Here is a 27,610-nt window from a genome sequence, read left to right as displayed (position 1 = left end):
ACATTTAAAATGAAACATTTTAAATGAATTTCCATAATAAAAATGCCCAGATATCCAGGGAAATTATCTCAGAAGCTTGTTGATGCTGCACGAAGCAACACACCTTTCTCTTCTGCTCGTTGAGTGACATTTATCCAGAAATTGGTGGATGACTCTTAACGGTTTAAATAATTCATGAATGAAAAAAATAAAAAATTTCATGCCAGTGACAAGCGGACATACACTTTTGACCTGGGCTGTAACCGAATGTGAAAAAGCACACAGTATTTTTTCATACTCTAAATCAGAAACCCAATTCCAGCGGAAACAAAGGAGGAAGGGAAGGTATTACTGGAACGGTGCCATCGTTCCTGCAAAAATAATATATATATATATATATATATATATATATGTGATTTTGGAAACCAGTCATTGTGGCCAGGATTGTCCTTTCCTGCAGATAATCTCAGACCAGCATGCGCACAAACAATTGTTCACCCTTCCACAGATTTAGAGTAAAAATAGAAAAGAATGCAAGGGAATATTTTTATTCCATTTGTCAAACTACTCGTTCAACGGACCCATTCCTTCGTCTGCCCACACAGAGCAGCTTACATAAACGACTGCAGCGGCTCGGCCCACTCAGTGTTTCAGAGGGCAGTTCACAAGTAAGAGAATTAGAAATGCATGGATTCTGTAAATGACCTACGTCTCGGAAAGAAATGTTAACACTTGGTTCGGTCTTCGGTAGACTCTGCAGAGCTATTTTCTGCACGTCTGATTTCGTGTCGACGAACCCGGGAGGGAAATACACAGACGAGGATTTTTGATTAAGACTAAAAAAAAACTTTAAATTTAGAAATGAGCTTTAAGTGCTTCAATTTAAGTTAATTATTTATTCTTTTGAGCCAAACGATTTTAGAATTAATCATTCCCTGTGAACCCCCCTCCCCCCAAAAACAACTTATTGAAAGAAAACATTACAGAAGAAACACAGATTAGAGCAAATCAGTTGTCCTGGTTCAAACGAGTAAAACAATTCTCAGAAAATGTAAAGCTCATCACAGAACACATATGAAATATAGGCCAAATTTTTTATTCTTGTTGCGCTTTTATCGTAACGTAGTTCACTGATGGAGTGACACGTACGTTAGAGGCAGTATTAAAAGGTTTTAATACATCCAAGATCAAACATCCTAAGTTTTCCGATGCATCAATACAGGAAAAATTGTAAGAATAATAATAAAAAAAATTAATCTATTTACACATTTCCATTAATTGAGAAACTTCCCTGCCTAAAAAACCTCAAAGGTGGAACTTTTAAATATGGATCAGTTGTTACAAATATGCTTTAGTTGCTAACCTGAAAATGTAAAAACAGCCTTAGCTGATTGACTGATTGATCTTGTGAAAAAAAACAAGTTAATCCAATGAGAATGTTGTGAAGATCAGACGTGCCAACAACTTTATTTCCATCATTACAAAAAAAAAATAATTTTTTTAACACCATGGTTCCAGGACACCAGAAGCAACACAAAAGAAAAATCCCACAAAGCGCGTTTAGTTTTCCAAATATTTTCTTCACTCCTCTTCAATCCATACTGCATCTTCATCATCCTCTGCCCTGCTCGTCCTCCTCAGTTAGCATTTTACTTAATAAGAAAGCTGAAAAAAAAAATGTAACTGTTATTGAGAGGACAGACATACAAAACACACACAAACATCAAAATTATAATTTTTTTCCTAAAACTGTTTGTGAAAGCAGGTAATCAGGAAAATTTGCTCAAATGTCTGAAAATACTCTGGCATTTATTGAGGGAAATGAGAAGTAACAAACTCGCCAATGAATATTTCGAGGCCGTGGGCCGTTCAGGATTCAAAGCATGCGCTTCAATCATACAAAGGAAGTAGCAATCAAACATAAATAACATCCATTTGAAATGGCACTGCTTAATATAAGCAGCGCTAAAGTGCAGCATCTAATCTCAGGACTGGAAAACTGAAAAAAAGAAAAAAAAAAAGGCTTGCATGCTTCATCCCCCTCTGATCTCACAAATAAATGAGGAAAGTTTTGAGTCGGTTAAAGTTGGAAAACTAAGTAAATCGTCGAGTTTGACGTTCTTCTAATTTCTGCTGCAGTTTCAGGACTTTAACATTTTTTAATTCTGTAAAAAGGGAGTAAACAGATGACGTGGTGTCTATAACAGAGGGGCAAAAAGTCTTTAAGGCTGGTTGATATGGCTGAAAATCCCATCACAATGCAAGCATTTCATATCAATCGATATTTATAATTATTGACTAGTTTTTTTTTTCCCCACATTCTCAAGACGTACTTCATATGGACGGCACTCTGTCCGCAGACTGCTCACATTTAATGTGAGAAATTTCTTAATTTCCCACAATCCAAAGGGATTCTACTAGCAAGCCCGATGAGCTAGCCGGCCGTATAGACCCGTTTCTTCTCCACCAGGACGCAGCAGTCATACTACAGCGCTGACTCTCAACATTATCAGCTTGGTGTTGCATACAAAGCAGTTTGATATGAGCGCTGTTTCCTGCAGAGAAGTTTCCTATAAAAATGTGCTGTTGTTCAGGCTTGTCCGGCGAACCTAAGCTTTGAGTCTTTGCGGACCTCCAAGGAAGTGAAGTACGCCCAAATATGTTGGGGGGGTAACATGAAACTGCTACTGCGCAAGTTGCTCAACAGGGTGCTGCTAGGCAACCAAAGAGTGAATGAGTTAGTTGACGCCATCAACATTTCTTAGCTTAGCCGTGAGAGGCTGAGCGTCTAATGTTTCTCCTGAGACTACATCCCCCAGAATGCTGTGCGTTTCTGGATTGGAGTTCGGTGAAATGATCCGACATATTTTCTATTTACATTGATCACGAGTCTGCCGCGATATTTGTCGTTATTGTTGTATTGCCCAGCGATACGAAAGCAGTTCTATCTTCCATCTCAAGCTGTTTGTAAAACAAGCAAAAACAAATCTCCACCAGTCACCTGTGCTACCAACACTACAGTGTAAAACTAACATCTGAGTTACTCCCAAGGTAGTCGGTAATAGTTACGGATTTTCATTGGATATGAGGGAATGCATGAATCACACGGCTGCAGAAATTCACAAAAAAATGTAGCAGGACAAATATATATGAAAAACAACAACTGAAAAACAAGATTCAAGCCTCTGGAAAAATAATCACTGAGCTCTGCTGGAGAGCACTTGGCCTCCTGAAACTCACTAAACTCTACAAGTTAGTTTCAGCATTTGGGAGCCGTGGGTGCAGCACTGTAATATCCTGCTCAAGTGGCGATGAATTGAAGACAGACTCTGCAGACCTGTAGAGTATTTTCTGTCACACATTAAATCTTTCTTTTCTTTTTATGTGGCCGTGACCTTTAGCTAAAGGTGAGGCCAAATTGCTGCTGTTCTGGCTCACTAAGCCACAAAAAATGACTGTCGACACATTTCCAACATTTTCCGCCTTTGGAAAACATCTATTGGCCGATGACTGCTAAATGAGTCGGCTGAAGAAGAATAAACGGTGAAAACGTGATAAATGTACTTCAGAACCGATGCGGCAAACACTGAATGCAGCTAAAACTGCTGATTTTATTGAAACACTGCAATCGTTTTGGGATTCAAATTATTCAGCTTTGCATTTAAATTTGAATGTATTGTTTGTTTGCACAGAGTTGGAATGAAGGAATTTGGTCCTATAGTTACCTGTAGGGGTATCCGTGGTACTTGGACCTAAAGATGGAGAGCAGGAAGCTGAAGAAAAACACCACCAACCCGAGGCCAACCAGGCAGATGACTATGCAGAGGGAAAACAAAATGTCAGAAAAAGTATATTATAAATCACATGGAAGGGGAAATGATTATGGAGGCTTAAAGTAAAAATCTGTACCATTACATTTCAAGTAGTACAGTGAAATTCAAAATAACAGAAGATGCAGCATGTGCAGGCCTTGGGGAAAGTCCCTCTGATCAATTTAGATTGCACTTTTATGTTGTTCAAGTGCTCGACATAATACTAAACTTACAAACCCAATTTCACCAAAATGATTTCAATCTCGTGGTTTTGGTTGCCGTTTTGTGATCAATTTAAGAATAAAAAACAGTGGACTCTTGCCTATTCTAGGTTCAGTGTTCACGGACTCATCTCTTTGTGGTTAATGCGCGTTTCCAAATTATTTGTGGAAAATCTCCCTATTTATGGATTTTTGCTGTTCAGAGAATCTAACATATTCCAAAGAAAATGCAGCTTGGGAAGCTGGAAGATTTGCAGTGTTACTTGACTTTGGTTTTTGTTTGCAAAGCAACCTTTCCAGGAGCGCCATTCAATTTCCAGGAGATAAGACTGTAGACGTCATCGTCTGCGGTAGTGCCAAGACTGTTTCCGTAGCATCTGAAGGTATATTTGGTGTTTGAACAATTGGAATAGGCACTTATACCCCCTTTCCTTTATAGGATTTCAAGTATTTGTGGGTGATTCCCAACTCCTGTGAGTATCAGGCTACAACAGAGGCAGTCAATTTTCTTTTTGATTAATATTTCTCCAGGGTGGTTTTTGGTCGTGACTAAGCTACATTAGCACTCCATGTGGCCGTCACAACGACTGACCACAGAACACCAAACCAAGCTCATTCCTGTTCTTTGTTTATGACAAAAGACTCTGACTATATTGGTATGAAACCGGCTTTAGATCTAGGCCACAGTATCAATAGTAACAAAGTGATGTGTAAAAAAGGTATATTCTGAAATAATCAACTGAATGTGACAATATCATGTGAATAAGCTCTTCATCTAGCCATTCATTTTCTGTACCAGCTTAAGTCTCGTACAGGCAGGGGCGCCGTATAGGGGGGGAAAGTTATGACAATTTCAAGGGCCCTTGACCACAAGGGGACCCACCACATTTTTTTTTTTGTTGTTCATAGAAATAAAAAAAAAATGGGGCCCTGACAATTACAAAATTAATTACATGGTGTTTTCCAAAATTGTTTTTAGTAGTAAAAATTAAATGTTACCCCTCCCAGACCAAAAAGTACACATTTGCCCTGAAATGGTTTGTTCCTGCTTGGAGCTTGACGGTGTTCAGCAGCAGTCAGTGGAAACAAGAACGACTGTGGCAATAACTATGCTATCCTAGAAAAATAATAAAGTTAGGTTTTCAAAATATATATAGAGAAAGGGGTAAACGTGCCAATTTATAACCCAGTTTTTCTCAGAGAGGTGGGTAGACTGTGTGAGATTATCAACCATTCAGCATAATTAGTTTAGCTACAGACTGTTTGCCTCCATTTCACTGGCATTTAATGAACGAAGGAAAGAAATTACCAACATATTCATATAACTTGTCTCTGTACCTTTTACCACTTAACAACAGGTGGTGGAGGATATTGATTGTTTTCACAGATTATCTGTCTCATAACAAACTGTCACTACACGGTGACAGCTTTAACAAATATGGAGAAAACATATTTTTTATTAAAGTTATATACTGCAGCTTAAATAAAATGCAACTACATAGCATTTTTTGAGAAGTCTGGATTGTGTTATGTATATTTTTTACGTTGCCAATGACTGTTGCTCGTGGGAGAAAGTAAATATTGTGCTATTTATCAGTATTGGACTAAAGAAAGCAAGGCAGTTGCCAGCCTTTAAAATTGTGACACTTTTGATGGATCAGACAGACTCAAAAACATTGTAACAGCAGCTGCGTGGGGGGGCCTAATTTAATTTTTTGTCATGGGGCCCCAGATTCTTGGCGGCGCCCCTGCGTGCGGGTTATACAGAGACTGATCCTACAAAGATCAGAAAAAAAAGAATCCACAACGTTTTCAAGCAACTCCTGCGGCTGCATTCAGACTGTAACAAAACACTTTCTAAATATGTGGAGGTATAGAAATGTTTCTAGCTACAGAGAACAGACTGTACTCAGATTTATACAGTAATGGCTTTAAATATATGGCTAAAAACTGAAATACTTTATGAAAAACTGAATTCAGTCAGTATGTAGAGTTGGTCTCTGACTGAGGAGAACAAGCAGCACTTAGCAGTTACCCACAGCTCCGACAAACTAAACTGACTTTCAGAGAAACTCTCAACAGGAAAGGCCTGCTGATTACAGCGACAGTGTGAATATGTTTTAAGATCTCAAATATATGTTACCCTCTAATGACCTTGTTTTTTTATTTGATTATGCACCGTAAGAATACTTAACATTCAACCTAAAAAGCTGAAGCACAAACCTCAAGATTTCAGTTTCAATTAACCGCATTTTCAAGCTTTCAATTTGCACAGCGCTATGCAGAACTTGCAGACATTCTAAAGTCGAGCGTGGCAATTACAAGACAAAAACCTGTGATTTTTGGATACTGCGGGGCATTAATCTGGGTGCTTGATTTCAGGCTAAAGGCGTTGGTTTTAATCATTTCACTTGCATCAGTGACAACAAGTGCTGATGCAACGCTCTTTGATCTCTGTTCAAATCGAGGCCGCTGGCAGGGCTCAGACGTGGAAACACCGACGGCGTCCTCGTCTCCTCGCGTAAACAAACATCTTAATTTACCCGACCACACAGTCCGCACCTGAGTGACGCCGCACACCAACAGCTGAACTAATTAACATTGATAATCTTATTAAAATGAAATGTCTGGAAACAGTTGGTGGTTTTATTGATTTACGGGAACCGGGAACACAGTTAGCAATTCAAATCCGATCCGTTCAGTAAAACTCAGTTTGACTTGCAGGGCTGAGAAATTCAGAAATTTTCCTCTTTTTCTTTTTTTACTTTTGTAAAATCTGAGGCTGAACAAAACAAGACATTTTCCATTTAATATGGTACATATTTGAAGTGCTTGGGGGGGAAAAAAACAAACACCTTTTGTCCTGCCTAGCATTTCCTCTACACCGGGGGGTCGAACTAATTTTCATTTTGGGCCACATCAAAAATCTGAATGTTCTTAACATTGTTCCAGAACGTATTGATAAAACCCATTAAACTCCTAAAATATCAACAAACAGATGTTTGTTTCAGCATTCAGTAAGTGTTTCTTAAAATGAAATAATAAACATCTTTGCACACTGGTCAGTCCATCCAGGATTTTGTGATTGTATTTATTTTTATAAAATCACAAATCTTGTGGTGATAATTTAGAAATATTTGTATGGAATCTTTGCGATATTTGCACAAATGTATGACGTTAAATGTGACTTTTTATTAATCGCAGTATCGATCACTGACTATAGCTTGACCTCAAGAAAGACTGAGGCAGCAGTCACTTTTTTTGGCCAATTTTGAGAAAATCTTTTTAGTAAAAATTAGAGAAAATTGTGGGGATCTGTTGATTTTGTGTGAATTTGGCATGAATGTTGCAGATTTGCAAAAAACTGTAGGGACTTATTGATGTAATTTCTAGTCCAGAGGGCCACATGAAAAGCTACTGCGGGCCAGATTTGGCCCATGGGCCTCAAGTTTGATGCGTTTGCTCTACATGTAATTGATTTTGGCGCACTGCCACCGCAAAATAAAAGCCACCCCGTCTTCAGAATGAAGTGTGATTTTTGTATATATGTAGTCATCATTTGTGCACTTGCACTAAACATAATCATGTTACACATTTAAATATCATGAAATACTAAAATTGACTTTATTTTTAAAACCAACACTGTTGGCTCCTGCCTGTCTTGCTGTGACGCTCGCTACTGGGCGCTGCGCTGCTCTGAGGAATGAAGTAAAACTGGAGGCGGTCTGAAGTAGATGGAGGGAAAAGGCAAAAAAAAAAAGGAATGTTACGTGGAACTAATTTTTAGTTCAAGCCTGTGAAAATGACCCATTAAAAATATGACTCAATAAAAATATTGATCCTAGAGGAAACCCTGCTTTCATTTCAAGATCCCATTTAGCTTGAAAAACAAATACAGTCTGGATTAAGCTTCCTATCCTATAATAAGGTTTCCACTCATCTTTATCAGGGTTGCTAAAAACCAAAAAACAGCTGTGCAACACTAATTCACACACATAAAAAAAATCATACTCAAATACATAAAATACCTAAAGGTGCTCAAACTTCAATTCCAGCTCGTCAGATTCAGATTAAAACACTGCTCTATTAAAGTTACTAACCTTTTAAAATGCCCAATCATAATCTTTTCAAAAGCCTCTAAAACCTCCTCAGCTCAAGTCCTTGTCACAGTCCATGTTGTACAGGCTGTAAAATATAGATATGTATATATAAAATCGTAAATGCATGCACATACCCTCGTGCGGCGGTTAATCCTCAGGGAGCACCGTGTTGAATTTAACTGTCACCGCCAACAGATACGGCTAATCAGGGATTAGGATGAGTGCCTCTCTTGAAGACCAAACAGTGAGATGCGTTGGCACCGCGTGTGTGTGTCGGAGTGTGTCATTTAGTGTCAGAACAAAAGATTTGTCTGGAAAACCAAAGTAGTGTTTTAGTGTCAACCTCAACATAGGCAAAGCTTTTATAGTTTGCATGGCTCAAGCGTGTCAACAATAACACGACGAGAAATACATTTGTGTGAGACTGCGATTCCATCAATATAATTAAAAATTGATTTACTTAAAAACGTTATTTTTGTTTTCTCAAATTGTCCATTTACAGGCTGTGCGTATCACGAGCTGTTACATTAGGGGTTCTGCCCATGTGTTTATGTGCTGCGATATTTTCGTAAAGTGCCAAGTGGCAGATTCCTCTTTGCGAGTCGCAGATGATAAAACTGAGCATGTATCTGAGCGTAATGCTCTGAAATGCGCACATGCAAAGCATTTAAAAATGTCAGGTTATTTAAGACCCTTGGCGAAGTGACGAGCTGTTCAGACTGAATCATTTCCTTCACCGACAAAGAACATAATCCCTCTTTTGACTGTATGACTTGGCTCAATCTAAATCATAACATACGGGGCCATTAAAAACATTAGGAAAATCCATAATTATATTAGGGGAAGCATGTCTCATTAGGAGACAAATGGGAGGCGACTGCAATGCTAAATTACCCTAAAAGAACTTGTTGACGGTATGCGCTGTTTTAGTATGCACATTTTGATTTCGATGTGGCTGGAAAAAAAAAAATCAAAGCATTTTGTTCTCATAACATTAAAGCTGAGATGTATAGTAAATCTTTTTGAAAAAAGGAGGACGTCATAGTAACAGTATAAGTTAGATTGACATCAATATCGATGAAATGCATAACATGCCAGTCCTTCAAGGCTATAATGAGCTGCTGAGGTTCTTTAAGAGTATTTTGAGCCCAAATGTCCAATTACTAAAAATACTTGCAAAAAGTAAAGGAGAAAGAAGAGTTTAAAGTTTAAAACTACTGAGAAGAATATCTCAAGGCTGCAAGACGGACATTCTGGGTTTGCGGGGGAAAAAATAATATCTTACCTGCAGTGGTAGTAGTAGAGATTGATGAGTAAAACTCATGAAGCTGCATAGTTTAATTCATTTCTTGAAATCTTAAGCATGTACATAGTTTGATAAAACCTTCTGCTTATCTCCATCTTTATGTACTTATTCTTAATCTAACTTTTTTTGCTGAGATTTGTCATCTCTGACTCATGCTGTAGAATGACCAATACACTTTCTGTTCATTTGCAAATGTAATAAACACAACTGGCTAATAAAAGCTACAAAGTTAATTTTGTTGTAGTCCAATAAAATGTATTGATCAAATATTGAACCTGTGTCAAGGAACAATTTCTTTGCATGAATAGAAATATTTACATTTGGTAAATTAAGAGTGTGATATCAGTTTAATCTTTCATAAACAATAGAAATCTGTAAAGTATGAACAACAGTAAATATAGAAACCTGAAGATCATCTAGCAGCACATATTTGTTATTAAATCTATTTTGGACTTAAACTGAGATTTTCCCCTTACAGAGCAGTTTCTTTTATTTGGATTCTTCTGTAGAAAAGCTAACACGATGTATAACTACACGTGTATGCTTGCATATGTAGTACGGCTAACAAAAATGTAGCAAAACTGTTTCTCCACAGTACTTGAAGCCTACCTTTAAACGTCTCAAAAGCTCTGTGTCGTTTTACAGACCTCAGAGAACGTACGGTGTGAAACATCAATGATTCAGCGCATCAAAGGAAACTCGGGATATAAAAGAGGAAGTGGAAATGTTCGTGTCTGGGTCTATTTTGTGATTCCGGAGTCAAACACCTGCAGAGAATCTTTAGCCTGGTACAGGCGAGGTGTCACTCGCATCTTCAGAGACACGGCGCACCGTCTGCTTGCCATCATTTTTGGAGAAGTGTTCATGCTGCAGCAGGATAATGAGGCCAAATGCACCTCAAAGCGGTGCAAAAAAAAAAAAAAGAAAACACAACTTGAAGATCAAAGACGACCAGGGAGAGGCTTTAGGATTTTCATTAACTGGAGTGCAGCAACTATAAAAAGCAGGGAAACTCTAAAGAGATAAGATCTGCATCTTCATTTCTTTTTGTCTTTTTTATTATTTTGACTCAAACTGCTGAAATTTGCAGCTGGAGACAGCTTTTACAAGGTGGAATAATAAAGGTTCAGTATCTACACCACTAGACGTTTCAGAACTACTGCTTGTTCTCATTAATCTCTAACTTCACTACACATAAGATGATTTATTTAACGTATGTTTTTCTCTTAGTTCTGATCATTTTGGCTTATCATCAGAACTAAGGGCTGGGCCATACGGCCTAAAAACCAACATCATGATATACTGAGCGGCTAAGAGAAACTGAATTGGTGAATTCAGTTACTTTTTTGGAGTTTTATGTATTGAATTGCACCTGCCTTCAGTATATCACCAAATAAAGCAGTGGCAGCAACGTTGACTTTATCAATACTACTGAATTTATTTAATCTCATCTGACAAGAATCAACATTTTATTCAGGAGGTGATATATATATATATACTGGTATATATATATATACTGCTCAAAAAAATAAAGGGAACACTTAAACAACACAATATAACTCCAAGTAAATCAAACTTCTGTGAAATCAAACTGTCCACTTAGGAAGCAACACTGATTGACAATCAATGTCACCTGCTGTTGTGCAAATAGAACTTTGTACAGAACAAAGTATTCAATGAGAATATTTCTTTCATTCAGATCTAGGATGTGTTATTTGAGTGTTCCCTTTATTTTTTTGAGCAGTATATATATATATATATATATATATATATATATATATATATAAAAACACAACTTTTAACCTGAGAGTCTGAACTGTAGCTCATGTTGGGATCTTTTGTCTACGCTGAATTTTTTCAATGACGTCTTCACTCTTTAGGCTCCACCATTGTTCCACATGCCCCTTTAATAACAGTCTGCATCTGAGGAAGTCCACTTACACATTCTGTATCTCCCATATGAACTGTTAGAGCAAATAACAGCAGGTAACGCTGCATAGCAGCACTCAGCAGTATGTAAACTGTATTCCAGGGACTTTAAACCCACCTCTACTGATTACACCAACAACAGGTATTTATAATAAACATATCCAATTTCAGAGCATATCTTTATGTAACAGGCATCAATAGATATTTAACAAACGTTAAATGGCACTTTTTTCAACTTTAAAAAAAAACAAAACTCAACCAAGATAATCTGAACTGTGTTAAATAAAGGTTGAAGATTGATACCACTAAGAACCATTTGTCCACTATAAATTCTAGGCGAAAGTTGTACACCCAACATGTATCATCTATAGTCTGTGCGAGTTCGGCCTGATACTGCAGAAAAAGGAAAATGCTTGAGGCAGTTCATTTTAATTTCCCAGTTTTAACGTCTCAACAAGAACTCTCGGGTAATCTTACCTTTAGGGCATGTGTCCACAAAGCATTTTTTATTTTTTTTTTTTAAGTGGCCGAAAAGCGCTGACGGGGCTCTTTAAAGTGGCTGAACACACTGATTCATCAAGAAGTGTTTTCGCTCACTTTAGAGTTGTCTAAAAAAACACAGTGGGATCGCCACTTGCACAGCATAAAGCTGACCAGGAACACCCAAGAAGATTCATCCTCTTTTCCTGACAAACACACAGCTGAGTAAAAACATGGCCAAGTGAAGATATTTGATGGTATGAATGTTTCTAAGATACAGTCCTATTTAATAAATTGGGATATGTGTTCCGATAGAGTAAAAGTAAATTTAAAAACAACTTTTCAAGACATAAATAATAAAACCTTTTATTAAGCCCACTTTTTTAAGTTAAAATGTTTTTTTTTCTATTAGTCTAAGGTAATATTCTAATGTAAAATTTTGTTTTTCCAGTAGCTGCGAGTGGAAAGTCCTCATGATTAACAGAAATAAAGACTTTAAAGCATTGGTCTGCAACTAATTATTTCACTTTGTGAACCGAGTTACTGAAATAAACATACTTTTTAATTTCTTTCATATTTATTAAATGTTTCTGTAATTTTATTGAAACTATCAAGGCCCAATGTTATACAGCAGAATCTTGTTATTTGTGAGTGTTAGGTTCCACAGCAGCCTGTGAACATCTAAAATGTGCGAATACTTGTTTTAAAACTCTTACATATGTCCATTTTAAGTTGTTCACACACCAAATACACACAGGTGAAATCGTCTTAGCGCTATCGCAGAAGCTAATGTCAGCAGCCTTCCTTATCTTGCTTTTGGGGATCAACCAATCAACTTGGCAGTAAGTGTTTGGGGCTCCTGGATTGGCTGCTTTGCAAACGTCGCCCAATAGGGTCTCAAGTAGCATTGCATCCTCTATATCAACTTCCCAAGCTGCACTTTCAAATACTTTAGATAAGCCCTACTAAAAACAACAAAAAAGGAAATCTGCCAACAGGAGGATTTTACAGTGGAAATGGATACAGTGAAGCTTGGCTACATTAGAAATTGTTGGGACCATTTTCATGTTTAAACTGAAAAATTTATGGAACTTTAGTAAAGAAAATAACAGTAAAGAAAATAAAACTATTCCGTTAAAACAGGCAGGATGCATCACCTTTTCTCTAGATGATTAAATCCACCCAATTTTCAATGGAAACAGCAAAAAGTGAAACATTGATATTCGTCGGCAATGTGTCATACAAATGAAAATGGACTTCTGGTAGTGATCATGAGGCACTGCTAGGTTATTTCTCCAACTTGACACGGTTTATGTTGATGGTACACAGTTTGGATATATCAGATTTCTCCATTGATACTAAAAAGCAAGGTTTGCAACCTTAGTAATGAATATGAAAAATTGAAAACGTAAAATGCTAAAAATTTGCTTGACTTAACTTTCTATTTTACTGTCTTGCCTTGTACTTTCCAAAATTCAAACCTTTATGTTATAACAATTTGACATCTTAACCATCAGGGCTATATTTTACAGCACATAGTGTCTTGATAATTTTATAATTTACCTTATTTTTGCTTACTGGTTTTAGCAAAGTAATAAAATGCAAACATCTGGAGCTTTAAGTTTAGACAAAGCCCTGAAACTATGTTGTGCAAAAAAAAGAGAGAAAGAAACACTTACTCCTTCTCTTGCCAACATCTCCCTTAGAGGTGGCGGCTTCGTTAAGCAGAACCATTCCCATGGTGATCGCAGCATCTGGGAAAATGTTGTCAAGGAAACAAGACACATACGAAGCAAGCTGGAGCTGGAAAAGCAAAATGACCCAGAAGTAACTTTTAGAAATATGGGTCCATGTTCAGCTCAGCTAATAAATAAATATACATAAAACATACATAACAAATCCACACAGTGTGGATACAGTAAATGGACAAGGATATCATGAAGTAATTTTGAAAAAGTGCTTTAAAGGAATTTGTGCAGAAACTTAATCATTTGTTGAAACTAGACCAGCGTAAATTATTTCTGTAGGTTATGGTACGAAATGTTTAATTATGCAACAAACCTCTCTAAAATAAGTGAACTACAAATTTTTTTTACAGTAAAAATAGAAAAATAGGAACAAACTGTGCAAGGGATGAGATGTGTATCCTTTCAGAAAGACAAAATTAGCAATACATATTTTTGTAAAGCTATTTTCTTACATTTTTAAAACCCATTTTGCTCATTTTAACAGTTGAAATTCATTGCTCTGTAATAAGTAAACACAGCATGACTAGTCATAGCTTCTATCCACTGTTAAAATTGGTGCAAAAACTGAGATTTCTGCATGGAAAAAAAAACTGAGTAGGAGCCAACACATCATGTTGATCTGGCTAAAGAAACAACAGATCGATGCAAGGTGAGTGCTGTGACACCCAGATTTAAGGTTCTGCAATGAGGTTAGGAATCCTGCCTAGGATTTCAGAAACAAAATTCATGTCACATCAATGACTCTAGCAGTAATAAGAGCAAGTGTATGTTTCTGTCAAACTCACAACAATTTAAAGAATATATTTAAGAGCCTGAACTACTTTTCAGCTGCTGTTATATCAGATGTGAGAGGCAAGTAGAAGAATTCGTCTCAGATACACAATCCCAGTGCAGCTAAAAGCATTTGTTTTGCTTGGCTTCTGCTTTGTGACATAAGATCCCTGTGAGCAGTATTGCTCTCCTCCAAAAATAAGTCTTCTTGCCAAATCTAGAAAGTTGCGAATTGGTCTTGTTGGTTCAATAACACAGTTGTCCAAGTAACACAGTCTTTACCAGTCTCGAAACTGGTGGGCAAGCCAGCTGGCAACACCGACGTAATAGAAGCAAGAACTAAAAGTACTGAAAGGGGATTCTGGATCTATTTCCCAACTCCCTGTGTTTCCATTACAGAAGTGTGCAAAACATTTTTGATATTCCGATAATGTAAAAAAAAACAACAACAAAAAACCCCTCAAAAACTTCAAATTAGCTGTTTCAATAAAATAAGAAACACAGTTGGAAACCAGGCCACATCGTCATCCTTCTGCCACATCCAGTAAAATAATAATTTTGATATAGCCAAAAAAAAAGACAACACCTCATCCTAGTGAAAACCACAAGTTCTTTCGATATTGCCATGTTTCCATTAAGCAAATTTCATTTTTGTAATTCCAATTTGCGCAATTTTAAGATGAATATGAATGAAAACGCAAATACTGACTGTTGCAGATGTTCCTTTTTATACTAAACAAACTATTTACATTTGAAGAACCAAACTAAATGGAGGACTTTTCTGGGCATGTTATTAAGAACAAAAATAAAAACCATTTTGCAAAGGATAATAGTCAAAAGGTCTTAACACCACGAGCACACCAAACAAAATTTGATGTGTTAACATTTAGAGGGGTGTGTGTGTATGTGTGTGTTTCATCTAGATATGACTGGAAGGCTAAACACTGAGGGTGAACAAGCAAACATTTCTCTGCAGCAAGGCCAACCTTGGACCAGCTATTTCCACTGGGATAAATACAATAGTTAGAAGTGAACGGTATTATTATTGATAGAATAGAAGCAAGCACCAGAGCAGGCACACATGGGCAGACAGGCAGAGAGAAAAAAAATACATGCTGCCAATCCAGTCCACAATCATCCACAGAGTTTTTCACAAGTTGAAGACTTTGGAACAAATCCCCTAAAGGAGGAAATATTAAAGATGAACAATTTGTCTAATTGTCAAGGCAAGTTGGTGTCATTATTTTACAGAACGGACACAGAAGGCGATGCTTTAATATTTAGCAATCCAAAGTTTGAAAGGCGTACAACATAGGAGGGAACTTGCTTTGCGACATGTGTTGGTGAATAAAGGAAAAGTATTGCCAAAATGAGCCTCAGACATGTCAGGGACCTTAAAGTTGCTCTGTGATTAGCATTTTGGAGACCATGAATGACAAATAAGCCAACCAAAGGATACTCAGGAGCAGGATGATGTGAGATTCGGCCACAAACTGAGCCTGGCTGCTGCCGTGGATGTAACTCTGTGGGAAAGAGAACAAGAAAGCAAGAGACAGACGTTAGGCTTGGCAGTGTTATTTTCAGCTGGCAAAGTCTAAGATTACATGGGGAAATTTGTAAAATAAATGTGCTGTAGGAAATTACAAGTATCAAACAGAGCTTTTTTTCCCCCATTCAAAAACCAAAAACTTTTTTATTTTTGGTTTAAATCCCCCCAAACACTGAAACTCTGTTGAGGAAGTTTAATCTTACAAGAAAAAAAAAATTATATGGAAAAATGAATCTTAATCTTAATGCATACTATTCAGGTAAAGAGCCTTCTGCAGTCTACAGAGGTAAATGATATCCCTTTATTCTTCAAGTACGATAACATTGCTTTATGTTAGATAATCTACACTCAGTTGCAGCCAAATGGCATTCAAGCTCTGACTTCATAATATATTTACTCTTAAAGCAGGAAACCGGAATACAGTGTCAAGGAAATGTCTCCTTGCTTTGAGATGATATTCTATAAACCCAGACGGCTCGAGAAATGTTCGTAGAAAATGTTTGTACGTCACTCCATGAATAAATCTGTGCATGTGCTATGAGAAGACGAATTATCCTTCACGAAGCAGTAAGGTCAACCTGAACCAGCAGTGAATCTTACTCGATCATAGAATCAAATCATTCACTGTTCAGTTTGTAGTAGAAACTTGCTGTACAAGATTCACAGCTGATATATTTTAAATAGAGCATTAATGCAATACACAAACCCAAAATACACAAAAAAAAAGATAGTTTAAGAGACTCAAACTACAGTCGTATTCAATAAATCAGGGCTAGACAACATGGCTGAAAAACGTATCATGATATAGGTGTTTCGTATCAGTCGATATTGATCATTTTTGATTAGTTTATTGTTTTAAATATTTGAAATACAACCAAAGTAGTGACGCAACCTTTCCTGTTTTATCCAGTTTTCACTTCATGCTGTTTATTTTTAAGAAGTTATGAGGCACAGTGGTCAAACATCAACAGGCTATTGCTAGGTTACCAGAGAGAGAGAGAAGTGAGTGAGTGAGTGAGTGAGTGAGTGAGTGAGTGAGTGAGTGAGTGAGTGAGTGAGTGAGTGAGTGAGTGAGTGAGTGAGTGAGTGCCACCAAACCTAGCTTAACTGGCCATGAGAGATTGAGCAACTGAAGTCTTGCCTCTGCCTACATCACCCAGAATGCAGTGCGGTTCTTGATCGAAGTTCAGTGAAATGATTGAATATTCTGTCAGACGTATTACCTATTGATATTGATCATGTATCCATCACAATATTATTATAGATGTATTGTCCAGCCCTACAATAAATGATGGTTTTAATAACATTCAAACTTAATAAACGAGTCTGCATCTGTTGAGATCTCACTTTATAAAAATCAACTGGTAGCTTCCTCTCCAGGCCCTGTGACAGACGCTAATAGAAGAAAAACAAGAGAATAAAGTGTCATAGCTAATGTATATATATTTCTTTCTTTTTGCTACAACTGTGACATAATGACTGGGATATTGCTAATAAAAGCAAGTCATTAAATATATAGATCAGCAGCAGCTGGTATAACCACGGTGCTAAAAGGTTTCCTAAGGACAGGACTGTTAACTTTGCAAGACCTGCCCAAAATAGTGACCATTTATGACTCACAGTTAGTAGTAGTGCAATCCTTTGGACTGTTGCTCCACAACTGAGCACTTCTAGTTAAAAGTCTGATGCCTAATTCAACAGACATCTGTCAGCAAGCAATGGGGAAAAATCATTGTGAAAGACCACAGGAGACAAAACAGAGGTCTTAAAAGAAATCAAGCAAACATAAAATTATTAGTATCTGAGTTTACGGCACACAGAGCCTGGCTTTCCACTTGACTGCCACAGAATTTAAGGATGAAGAGTTGAATAGAAGACGACAAAGGAGGCAGGCATGCTGTCCTGCTTCAGTGGAGAGACATAAAGAACGTTTGCATTTGAAAGCAGACAAAGAGGAAAAACACACACAAAAAAAATTATCCTTTTTGTTCCAACAAAAACTTGGTGCTCTGCTATAGCAATTCAGATAGTGGTAAAGTGGCCGTCTTTCAAGATAGAGGAGGAAAAGTTTGTTTTTTAGCCATATGGGGAAGGCTTTTCTGATCAAGCTTCAATTATAAGAGTTAAATCCTTTCTAATCAATGCAACAAGGGCAAATAAAACTGGTTATTTCTTGAATTCTAAAAAAAAAAAAGTACGATATTAACTAATTAATGGTTTATTAGATTAAAGTTAGTTCCAATTTATTTATAACGTTGATCTTTGATCTTTCTTCAGTGATTTAGTTTGGTCGCCATTCAGCAGAGGGCGCCGCTTGTCTTCTTTACCCAGTTGATACAGAAACAATGACGGCGGATGGCGAAAGAAACTGTCCAAACACGTAAAATGCACTTTATGCGATTCTGTTCTGAAATACAAACACTCTTCAGGCTCCTTAAGTTTCAGCTTAGTGGCACTCATTCAGCCAAGCTGCTTGACGGAGCAGCGTCAACTTCTCACTAAAAATTACTGATGTGCTACGAAGACGAGAGGAGGGGATAACGCAGAGAAACTGAGATATGATGCCAAAAGCCCAGTTGATGTTGAGGGCTGTCGTAAGCTCATAAACATCTCTCTGTTCATGTGGGATTAAGTGGCTTACATACTTTAAAATAAGTATTTTATTCTTATTTTATTTAGCAACCTAGGAGGTTCCTTATTTGTTATATTTAAAAACATGTCTAAGTTAAATAATGGGGGGGAAACTCAATTTTGATCAAGTCAGTATTTTAATATCGCTGACAAAAAAAGTATAACGGTTGCTTCTTTTTTATAATTCTGCATTTTATGAAAAATAAAATGAGATCTTTATGTTATCTAAAGACAGTCAGCTCTGTTGATACAAGAAACCGCTGTTTTTAATAAAATTGTGTCATCAATTCATTAGTTGATCGATAATATCAAATAACTTTTGATTAACTCATTACTCGCTAACTTGCATCCCTGAGATTAGTCAGAATGAAATATTTTTCCTTTAAAGTTATTTCTAGTAGTGATAAATAAAATGGTGAGATTGTGTAAGCAATTTAAAACTTGTGGGCTCCAATTGAAAAAGTACCGTGTGTGTTTTTAGGAACCTTCTTCACATATTGATGGTTCTAGTTTGACTTCTAAAATATACAGGTGACGTGTCAAGGCGATGCAAAACTCACTGGAATCCCACGCTTTCTGGCAACATTTTAAACCAACGTAACCGTCATTATCTCTGCCACCCCATCGGCCGTACTTTTAAAATGCACAGCACAGCACATCAATTTTGGAATACGGATTTCCGTGTGTAGCCCTCTCAGTGTAAACAAAATCACGACAGAAAAAACGCACAGAGAGGCTGGAAGCAGACACGCTGCTTTTGGGATGAAAAATCCCTCAATCCATGGCCGGGCACTTCCAATTAATCTGATGGATTAGAATGCAGGAGTTTTATTCATTAGTGTGCCGAGCACAGAGTGTGCATGTCCCAGTGTATCTACGTAAGCACCAGAAATCTCTGATAAAGTTTGTTGTTTGCAACAAATTTGCTCACTTGAGGGAGGCACGGCTGTGTGAGAAGTTAGAAAGACAAACACTCAGGTGGCGCGGAGGTAAGAGCAGAGCAACACCTACAGTTATGTAAAACACAAATTAGCACAAACATCTTCTGGAAACTGATATCAACCCGAAAGGAGTTTGTAAAAAATAAATCAACTCACAAGGCAGTTTTAAGTTAACTTGCACAGTTGAGGTGAAAATTATGGAAGATTTTGGTTTCAGCTAATATTTTCATTTACCAACAAATCTACTCTGACAAGGTAATTAGGTCTGTCACGATAACACATTTTGCTGGACGATAAATTGTTCCAGAACTTGTGATAAATGACAATATTGTTGTTTTCAGAACATTTTCAAGTAATACTATAGTAATAATGGCATAAAAATGCAGGGACACATTCTCAAAGATCAATAAACTTTTAAATTCTAATGAAAATTTAAACTGGAAGATATTCGGAAAATCCAACATAAATCAACAACAGAAACAACAAAATATATATATCTTTCAAGAAAAGGGATAGTTGAGAACAAAACACCAGACTGAAGACTTTGATCATTCAGTTTTTGGTAAAAGGAGAGAACAGGAGAGAAAAAATAGAGAAAAACAATAAATCAAGCAAATGAAAATTATTGAGTTTCTTTTACTTTAACATGCGGTTAATTGATTTATTGTTTATTGTGACAGGCCTAAAAGTAATACTTCCCTTTTAGAATAGCCTAAAATACATTCCACATAATATTCACAAGCATGTTACCATTTGATTCTGTATTTGCTGGTCTAATCTGCTGGGTTTTTTTTACTTAAAGGCACTATTTTATAAAAACAGAATATGAACCATCATTTCTTGCTAGTTTCATACAGTAACTGTATGTTTCTAAATAAACGGAGACATCCCTCTTCTTCATTTTAAACTGGCTGAGAATTGCTTTAAGGCATTAAGTAGTTCTACACTGGAGACCTGTCAGGTACAATTGTAGCTTACATCCACTCCAATTAATTTGATGGATTAGCTTCTTTTTCTTCGTTTAGATTTTGAGCAAAGCAATCGAGTTAATTGGCTAAAACTACCCAGCGTTAAAGTAAATTGAAAAGTTGTATGAAAAATGTTTGAAATTTCTTTAACAAATTTTAGATCACAAAGTTCAAGCACACAGGTAATGTGTGTGGATTTGGTTGCAATCCAGAGAAAACGCTGTGAGCTGTGCGGTTTTGTGATGAGGCTGTTAACATGATTAGTATTCTAAGAGCTTAGTTTAATCAAGACCCAAGCTAGCATAAGAAATCTAACACCAATCCCCCTGCTGCGAGTGAAATATGCATCAGTACATTTTCATTAGTAGGTTTCTAAAATAAAAATGTGAAGAATGTGTTTTTTCAGCGATCAGAGCAGCACATTGTAAATTTGTGTCCATGCTCTTTTGCTCTCTCTTTTTGAGAACATGGACTCCGAAAATTTTGAATTTTTTTTTTTTTTATAGGAAGTACATTAGACCCCAATTTTTCAATATTTAATGGAAATTAAGGGGCTGCTCTAAAGTGTTTTTTAATATAAAAAGCTTTTAAATAAGCAAGGCTAAAGCCATCTAACAAGGCACGCTTTGACAAATGATTGTCAAGGGCTTCCACAATACGTCACTCTGCCGTGCAACATTTCAAAGAAAATATGCACAGACAAAAGCAGAAGCTCCAACAAATATATACTGCTCAAAAAAATAAAGGGAACACTTTAAGTGTGAAACACCTGTTTAAGTGTTCCCTTTATTTTTTTGAGCAGTGTAGATTACAAGTTTCAATTTGACAAGTCAAAGCTGACAACATATGTTAGCAACAAGTGCGATTTTGCCCTTTTCTACTTTTTTTTCTTCTTCTAAAAAAGACAAACCATAGTAATGTCAACCCATAATCAGTGTGGGCTGATAAACCTTTACATTTAGCCAGATTTATCCATTTTCCATCCTCTATGGTGTATTTGTGTATACAGTGTGTGCCTGAATCTGTGCTTTGGATTTGTTTTCGGCTGGTAAAGGTCAGGAGGCACTCAGACAGGGAAGATGATAAATGGAAAAATAAAAAAAACTGGAAAAAAACAGTGAAAAGAAGGTAAATACTATATAGAAGAGATATGAAGTGAAAACAGGTGTATAATTTACAACAGGAGGTGATTTATTATGGCTGTGTTCAAACTACTATTATGATAGGAACTGGGCTTTTTCAAGTTGTTGAGGACAAGGGTGTCAGTTACGATAAAACCTAAAACAATGCTGATCCTCAGATTTACAAAAAAAAGATAACTAAAAAAGGTAAGAGAAATGCCAAAGCATTTATCTATCACTTATAAAATATAAGGGAAATAGTTATTGGTTCACTGAATCTGAAGTAAAAACAGTCTACTTTAGTCACAGGTTTATGTTTCACAATTTCATCATCTTCTTGATATTTATGCGATGCGGTGTTTTACACACTCCGTTGAGATTTCAGCTTAATTACTCTGGAGTCAGTTAAAGCAGTCTGAAGTGTTTTTTCTCTTATCCATATTTCTTTTGAGGAGACGTCAATCATCAAAATGAGATGACTTCAATTTCCTCAGCAGGCTTTGTTATACTACTAATTTTATTTTCTGGATCACATCCAGTCTAGCTGGAGTGGTGGCTTAATGCCATATTAATTAAAAGGTTGCTGTGATAAATTAAGTGCTAAGGCCTTTCTTATTGGTGGAGTTAAGCAAGAGTTAGTGTTCAAAACACAAACATTTTTTAACTGTTGCTAAAGACGACTGGCCTGAAAATTATTGCAATGACAATCATTGTGAAAAAAATAAATGCAGTAGTCCTGTGTGGGACGGTAAATGGGGCTTGTAGACCAATATTACAAGTGCTGTGATCAAAATTGCAAAGTTTAATTTTCTGGCAGAAGTTCATGAAAATAGAAAAACCAGTGAACACATTAACTCTCACTATTTTGTAATATTATAATTTGGCTCTGAAAACCCATACAGGGTTACAACCGACCATGAAAACAGCTACTGTGGTGTGACCTCCATGTCCAGCACTCAGTACTTTGTTAAGGATTGTGGAGAATTATCCGTTCTCCATGCTAAGTTTTTGATGTATGAGGTTGAAGAATAGTTGGTGAGTTGAATTCATGAATTACATTTATTAATACCAAAATACAGCTGGTCCATTTCCCATGCTACCTTTTGGAGCTAACAGACAAAATGGCATCAAACAGAAGTTTTCCATTCCCTTTGTTAGCCTCCATCTAAGCTACACCCTAAAGAGGGCGTTCCCTAGTGGTTCATACCCCTTAAGCCTAGTTTTGAGGGCGTTTCCTAACATGTCCTTTCTTTTAGCTTTAGCTTTACAACTAGCTAAAGATAGAAAAACACAGAATTATTTATTCTCAACAGGATGTTTTGCAAAAGAACTCTGTGCTTCACTGGAAAGTCATTAGTGTTGGCCATGATTGTGCAGAATGATATTTAATGTAAAAAAAAAAAGTTATTTTAATAAATTAAATAATTAAATTATTTTTATTAAAATCCCTACAAGTCATTATCAATATTATGAATGATTGTGACTTTATGTGAAGTAGCAGCTTAAATAGGTCACCATTATGAATGTTTTTTTACCACCACTGAAATTAATTAAATTTTGATCATACAATTTATGAAGTTATACTTTTATATGATCAGACTAGAATAATATTACTAGTAATCAATTAATCCTGAAAAAATCATAATGAATTTGCATTCAGTACTAAATTTACTGTAATTATACCCACACAGAGTTACACACAAGCCTACAATTTTACAGTGACTTACAATATTGTCCTTCTGCACTCAATGTTCTGACATAATCAGGTATTATTTATGTAAAGTAATATGTCCAGCTAACCTTTTTTCACTTGTGATTGGATCCTTTTACTAGGATTTCAATAAGCAGGTACATGTAAACTACACCAGGAATTTACCTCAGTTCAGGTTTAGTCCCGTTTCTTTAACCAGTAGTCAAGAGTCTATTTGCTGTTATTTAGTTAACGCTCCTTTCTCTGGATTGCAGCAGCAAAGCGGCCATGTTCGTCTCCATTTATTTAATCTCTTCAGCAAACTCAATAAACGAGGTTAAATCCAGTCAGGTTTTACCATCTGGTTCTCATCATTATTCATCCCAATAATTCAGAGCTGAGCTGAATTGTAACACCAACATTTAAATGTGTTGAAACCGACTGCCACAGCACAATTTGCACTGTAAAGTCCTCTCTATCCACGACCAACATTTTTAATTGCGACTCCTGAGGTTTAAACTCTGCTTAACGAGAACTCTGCCGTCTAGAAGGGCTGCAGTTTGGATCAGCTGTAGTCAGTGGAGCTTACACCAAAAATGATCCACAGAATGTTAAGCATGTGATTGGAAATTATGAGGCTGAATATGCTTTGCTGCAGACACAGTTTGACAAAAATCTAATGTCAGCTGGCTGAGGAAGTACACACCGGACCACACCCACTAACTTAAAAAAAAAAAAAAAAAAAAAAAGCAGGCCGAGCTTTTCTGAAAACTGCAAATGTCCACATGGTGAATACTTTGAGGTTTTTCCTTTGCATTTAAAAAAATGCTTTATTAGAATTATTTGACTTTTGGCTTTTTTAGCCCCTTATTCTTAGCAAAGTGGTGGAAAAAGAAATGAAAAGTAGTTTTGTGTGTCAGTACGTCCTGAACGTACATCTGTGTGCGTGCGTCTGTGGGGTGAGCTCAGTTTGCTAGCTAATGCTTCTTTCATAAGCTAAATGTAGCTGTACATTGAAACTAACTGAAAATGAATAAACAGACTCTTAAACAACTAAAACTGCAATATGCAACCTTTACAACGACACGTTTTCTCCATATTTGCTAAAACTGACACCATGTTGTGATTATATGCTATGAGACAGATAATCTGTGGGGGGAAAAAAAGATCAAGCTCCTCCACCTCCTCTGGGCGATACCATTGTGGTGTGCAAAAATACATCGCTCTCAGTCAAAAACAACCAACCAGAGCCAGGAGGAGTGTCTTAGCGCTGTCAATAGTGTTTGTGTACATGCTGCTCAATGTTCTAATGGTTGACAAAACACTCACCGTTACAGGAAAACAATTTATCTGGCATTATTTATAACCATGATAACTAGCTTTAGCATTCATTGCAGATTATGTTCTGGCAAAGTAGCTGTAGCGTAGCAGAGAGAAAGGGTTGGGTTCGTGTGATGGTTTTTGTGCACGTCTTCCGATGACATCCTGCAGCCGTCCCTGGCCTCACACACACTTCCTCAGCCTCTTTTGTTCTTGCTCTCAACACTTTTCGTCTTCCTCTCGAGTTTGTGCCGTCATTAGTCGCAGTGTTCAAAGGGTGTGACAAAAACATGTTTTTTGGCGTCATTAGTTTGTGAAACTCAAATAGAGAACGCACAACCGTTTCCTCCCAGGGAGTGTACGAGTGCTGACTGTGTAACAAATTTTGCCTGTCAAATTTGTGTATAGCTTTGTTAAAGCTAACCTCCGCCATGTCCCATTTTGTGAGGGTATAAGCAAAAAAAAAAAAAAAAATGAGCAAGCGGTATTTCGTGGCTGCACAGTGTGACGCACAGCAGCTCCATCTACTTTGTTGTGCCATTTGTCAGTTGACAAATCCTTTCAATGGAATCTACCTGGCTTTGCTCGCCCATCATTTTAAAGGAATTACACTGTCTGGGAAGATGAAGGGATTAGAGAAGGGGGATGAGAGAAAGTTATATATAAGAAAAAGAAGGCGAGGGAGGAGTACAAAAAGGAGAAGATGGGTATCTATTCAACATCGTGTGCACAGCGGCCATGAAGCCATTCACTGTCGCAACAGACAGAACAAGAGAGAAAGGATCCAATGTGGCTAATCCAGAACTATTTCAGTCTGTTAGCTCAAGAACGTCAAATGTAGAGAGTTAGCATGCATCATGTCACTGTGCATGAAGACTGCTGCGCTTACAAAAAATGAAGCATGTAGAGTTGAAACTAATGCTTAGAGTTTCACAGACTAGTCTTTTTTGCACGCAATTATAAATAAATCTGACTCATTTTTGTGGCATTTGAAAGTAAGTTAGTAATTCTGACCGACCTAAAACCAAATAAGACGCTTGGTCCGATTCATTTTCAGATGGTGAGTAGAAAAATTTTACATTTATTTATGTGTACGTAAACTTCTGGTTTCAACTGTATGTGTTTCACTTTCTGAAAAGAATTACAGAATAAATTAGCTTTGATAATATTCTAATTAACTGGGAAACATTCACACTGTAGTGACACCATCAGGCATTCAGCATGTTTTTTTTCCCTCAGAAAAAGAAAAGTGCCAGCAACAAGTTAAAGGTAACTAAAGATAAGCATGTTCAAATTAACGAAAGAAAAACAAAAATAAGAATGAAAGATTGTACAATAAAGGCAAATTTACAACAGAAAACACTTGGTTATGCATTTCCGTAGTAGCTGTAAAGTGCAAACAGGATTCTTTAAGTTTTCCTCTATTCTTATGTAATCGTACACTGATGCAGCCTTTTCTGAACCTTTCTGAAAAATAAAAATAGTTTGTGCCTGCTTGGAAGGAAATCTTTTATGACCTGCTGACCAATGCATTTAAAAAATATGCCCATAGCTCCAGTTTTTAAAACTGCTGAATTAATTTCTGCTTATATCCAAAAGCCCGTCTTAACACTTGACTAAGCTTTAATGCTGCCATCATCACCATGTTCAGTCATCTAAAGGGTAGAACATGGTATTAAAATAAAAAAGGACAGACAGGCAAGGAGGAATTATTCAGATTAGCTAAAAAAAAAAAAAACACAACACACTTCAGCTTAAGTACTGCTGCATAATGTGTGAATAGTCAGAGATGCAAAAGATGGACTGGAAATGAAGAATAAGTGAATAGAGGAGAAAGAAAGAAGGAGTCAGGGAACAGGCAAAGAAAGAAAAGGCAAAATTCACAACATAACAAGGATTATTAAGCATGTGGGAGTTGTCACCATTGTGTAACTAGGAATTTATAGAATACATTGTAAACAAAAGGAATATTTTTAATCCCTCTCGGCTCTATTCTTGCCTTATGAATTTGCTGTGGCAACATTTGGTTTCACTTTTATTTGAATAGTGTGCATTTATCATACCGTTTATCATTTTGATTTATCGTTGTCACAAATCCCAAATAATGTTTTTTTTTTTTAAAAATGGTTACGTATTGTCTGGATTGATAGTTTTAGTAGTTTCTCCAATTGTTTGTTCAATGATGGTGTCATTACATAGCAATACATTTGGAAATATAATTAAATGCAGTTACTTTGTGCGGTTTAGTGGTACAAATCACACTTCTGCCGGTGACTGGCGACCTATAAAAAATTCATATTATCAATGGGTGTTTCTCAAGAGCAGAATTTGAGTAAACTGTCATACAGTTATAGAAAAAAAGAGTAATAAATGGTTGTTTTATCATTATCATAACAGTACTACAAAATATCGTGATAAAACTTTAAATCCATATCATTCTACCCTAAGTGCAACACATATAACGAGAATTTAAGTTATAGTGAAGATGTATACATTTTATCTTTATAAAGTAACAGCTGTAGAAAAGAAAAAAAAAACTCTATTTTTATTTGCACTTAAGTGATTAAATCTGGATTTAGAGTTTTGGTCACATTTACTTCCACTTTGAAGTGCTGAAACTCGCCTGGGCAAAACAAACCCGGCTCAGGGGGAAAGTAGCAAAGAGTAGCTTGCCTGTAGAAATGACAGCGAGAAGAAGAACAGGTGAAGGCTAAATTAAAAGCAGCACTGGATGACTGTGTAGCCTATCATCAAAAAGTTTGAAAAACGACAGAGGTAACATCCTCTGATAAATAGACCGCCTTTTACACTGAGCAAGAAAGAAGAGGTGGAATGGAAAAAGGGAAGAGGCGGGCAGGGAGGGGGGCTCGAAACGTGTGTTTTTATTACTCCACGGGAGTCTGTGGATGCTGTGTGGACGCCTCTCAGCTGTGTGTTTGTGCAGAGTTCTGCTGCCTGTTTTTCTTCCCCCTGTTTCTGTGTGAAATTGATCAAGTGTGTCCACAAAAACCTCACAGCTCACTTGTGTATTTGACCTTGTCCCT

General features: G+C 36.7%; 1 protein-coding gene across 1 annotated transcript in view; it reads right to left on the bottom strand.

Moving 5' to 3' along the window:
• Window positions 1-1,054: 1,054 nt before the first annotated feature.
• Window positions 1,055-27,610, bottom strand: part of LOC102226677 (tumor suppressor candidate 3) — a 68,833-nt gene continuing 42,277 nt past the window's right edge. Inside the window, exons 7-10 of the mRNA XM_005807873.3 lie at window positions 15,806-15,869; window positions 13,507-13,581; window positions 3,705-3,795; window positions 1,055-1,644 (exon numbers count right to left, since the gene is read on the bottom strand). Coding sequence (XP_005807930.1) covers window positions 1,629-1,644; window positions 3,705-3,795; window positions 13,507-13,581; window positions 15,806-15,869 — 246 coding nt within the window. The 3' untranslated portion in view covers window positions 1,055-1,628. The remainder of the gene's footprint in view (window positions 1,645-3,704; window positions 3,796-13,506; window positions 13,582-15,805; window positions 15,870-27,610) is intronic.

The sequence above is a fragment of the Xiphophorus maculatus genome, chromosome 5, assembly GCF_002775205.1.
Source record: "Xiphophorus maculatus strain JP 163 A chromosome 5, X_maculatus-5.0-male, whole genome shotgun sequence".
NCBI classification, from domain to species: domain Eukaryota; kingdom Metazoa; phylum Chordata; class Actinopteri; order Cyprinodontiformes; family Poeciliidae; genus Xiphophorus; species Xiphophorus maculatus.
This window is presented reverse-complemented; position numbering and strand designations above follow the sequence as displayed.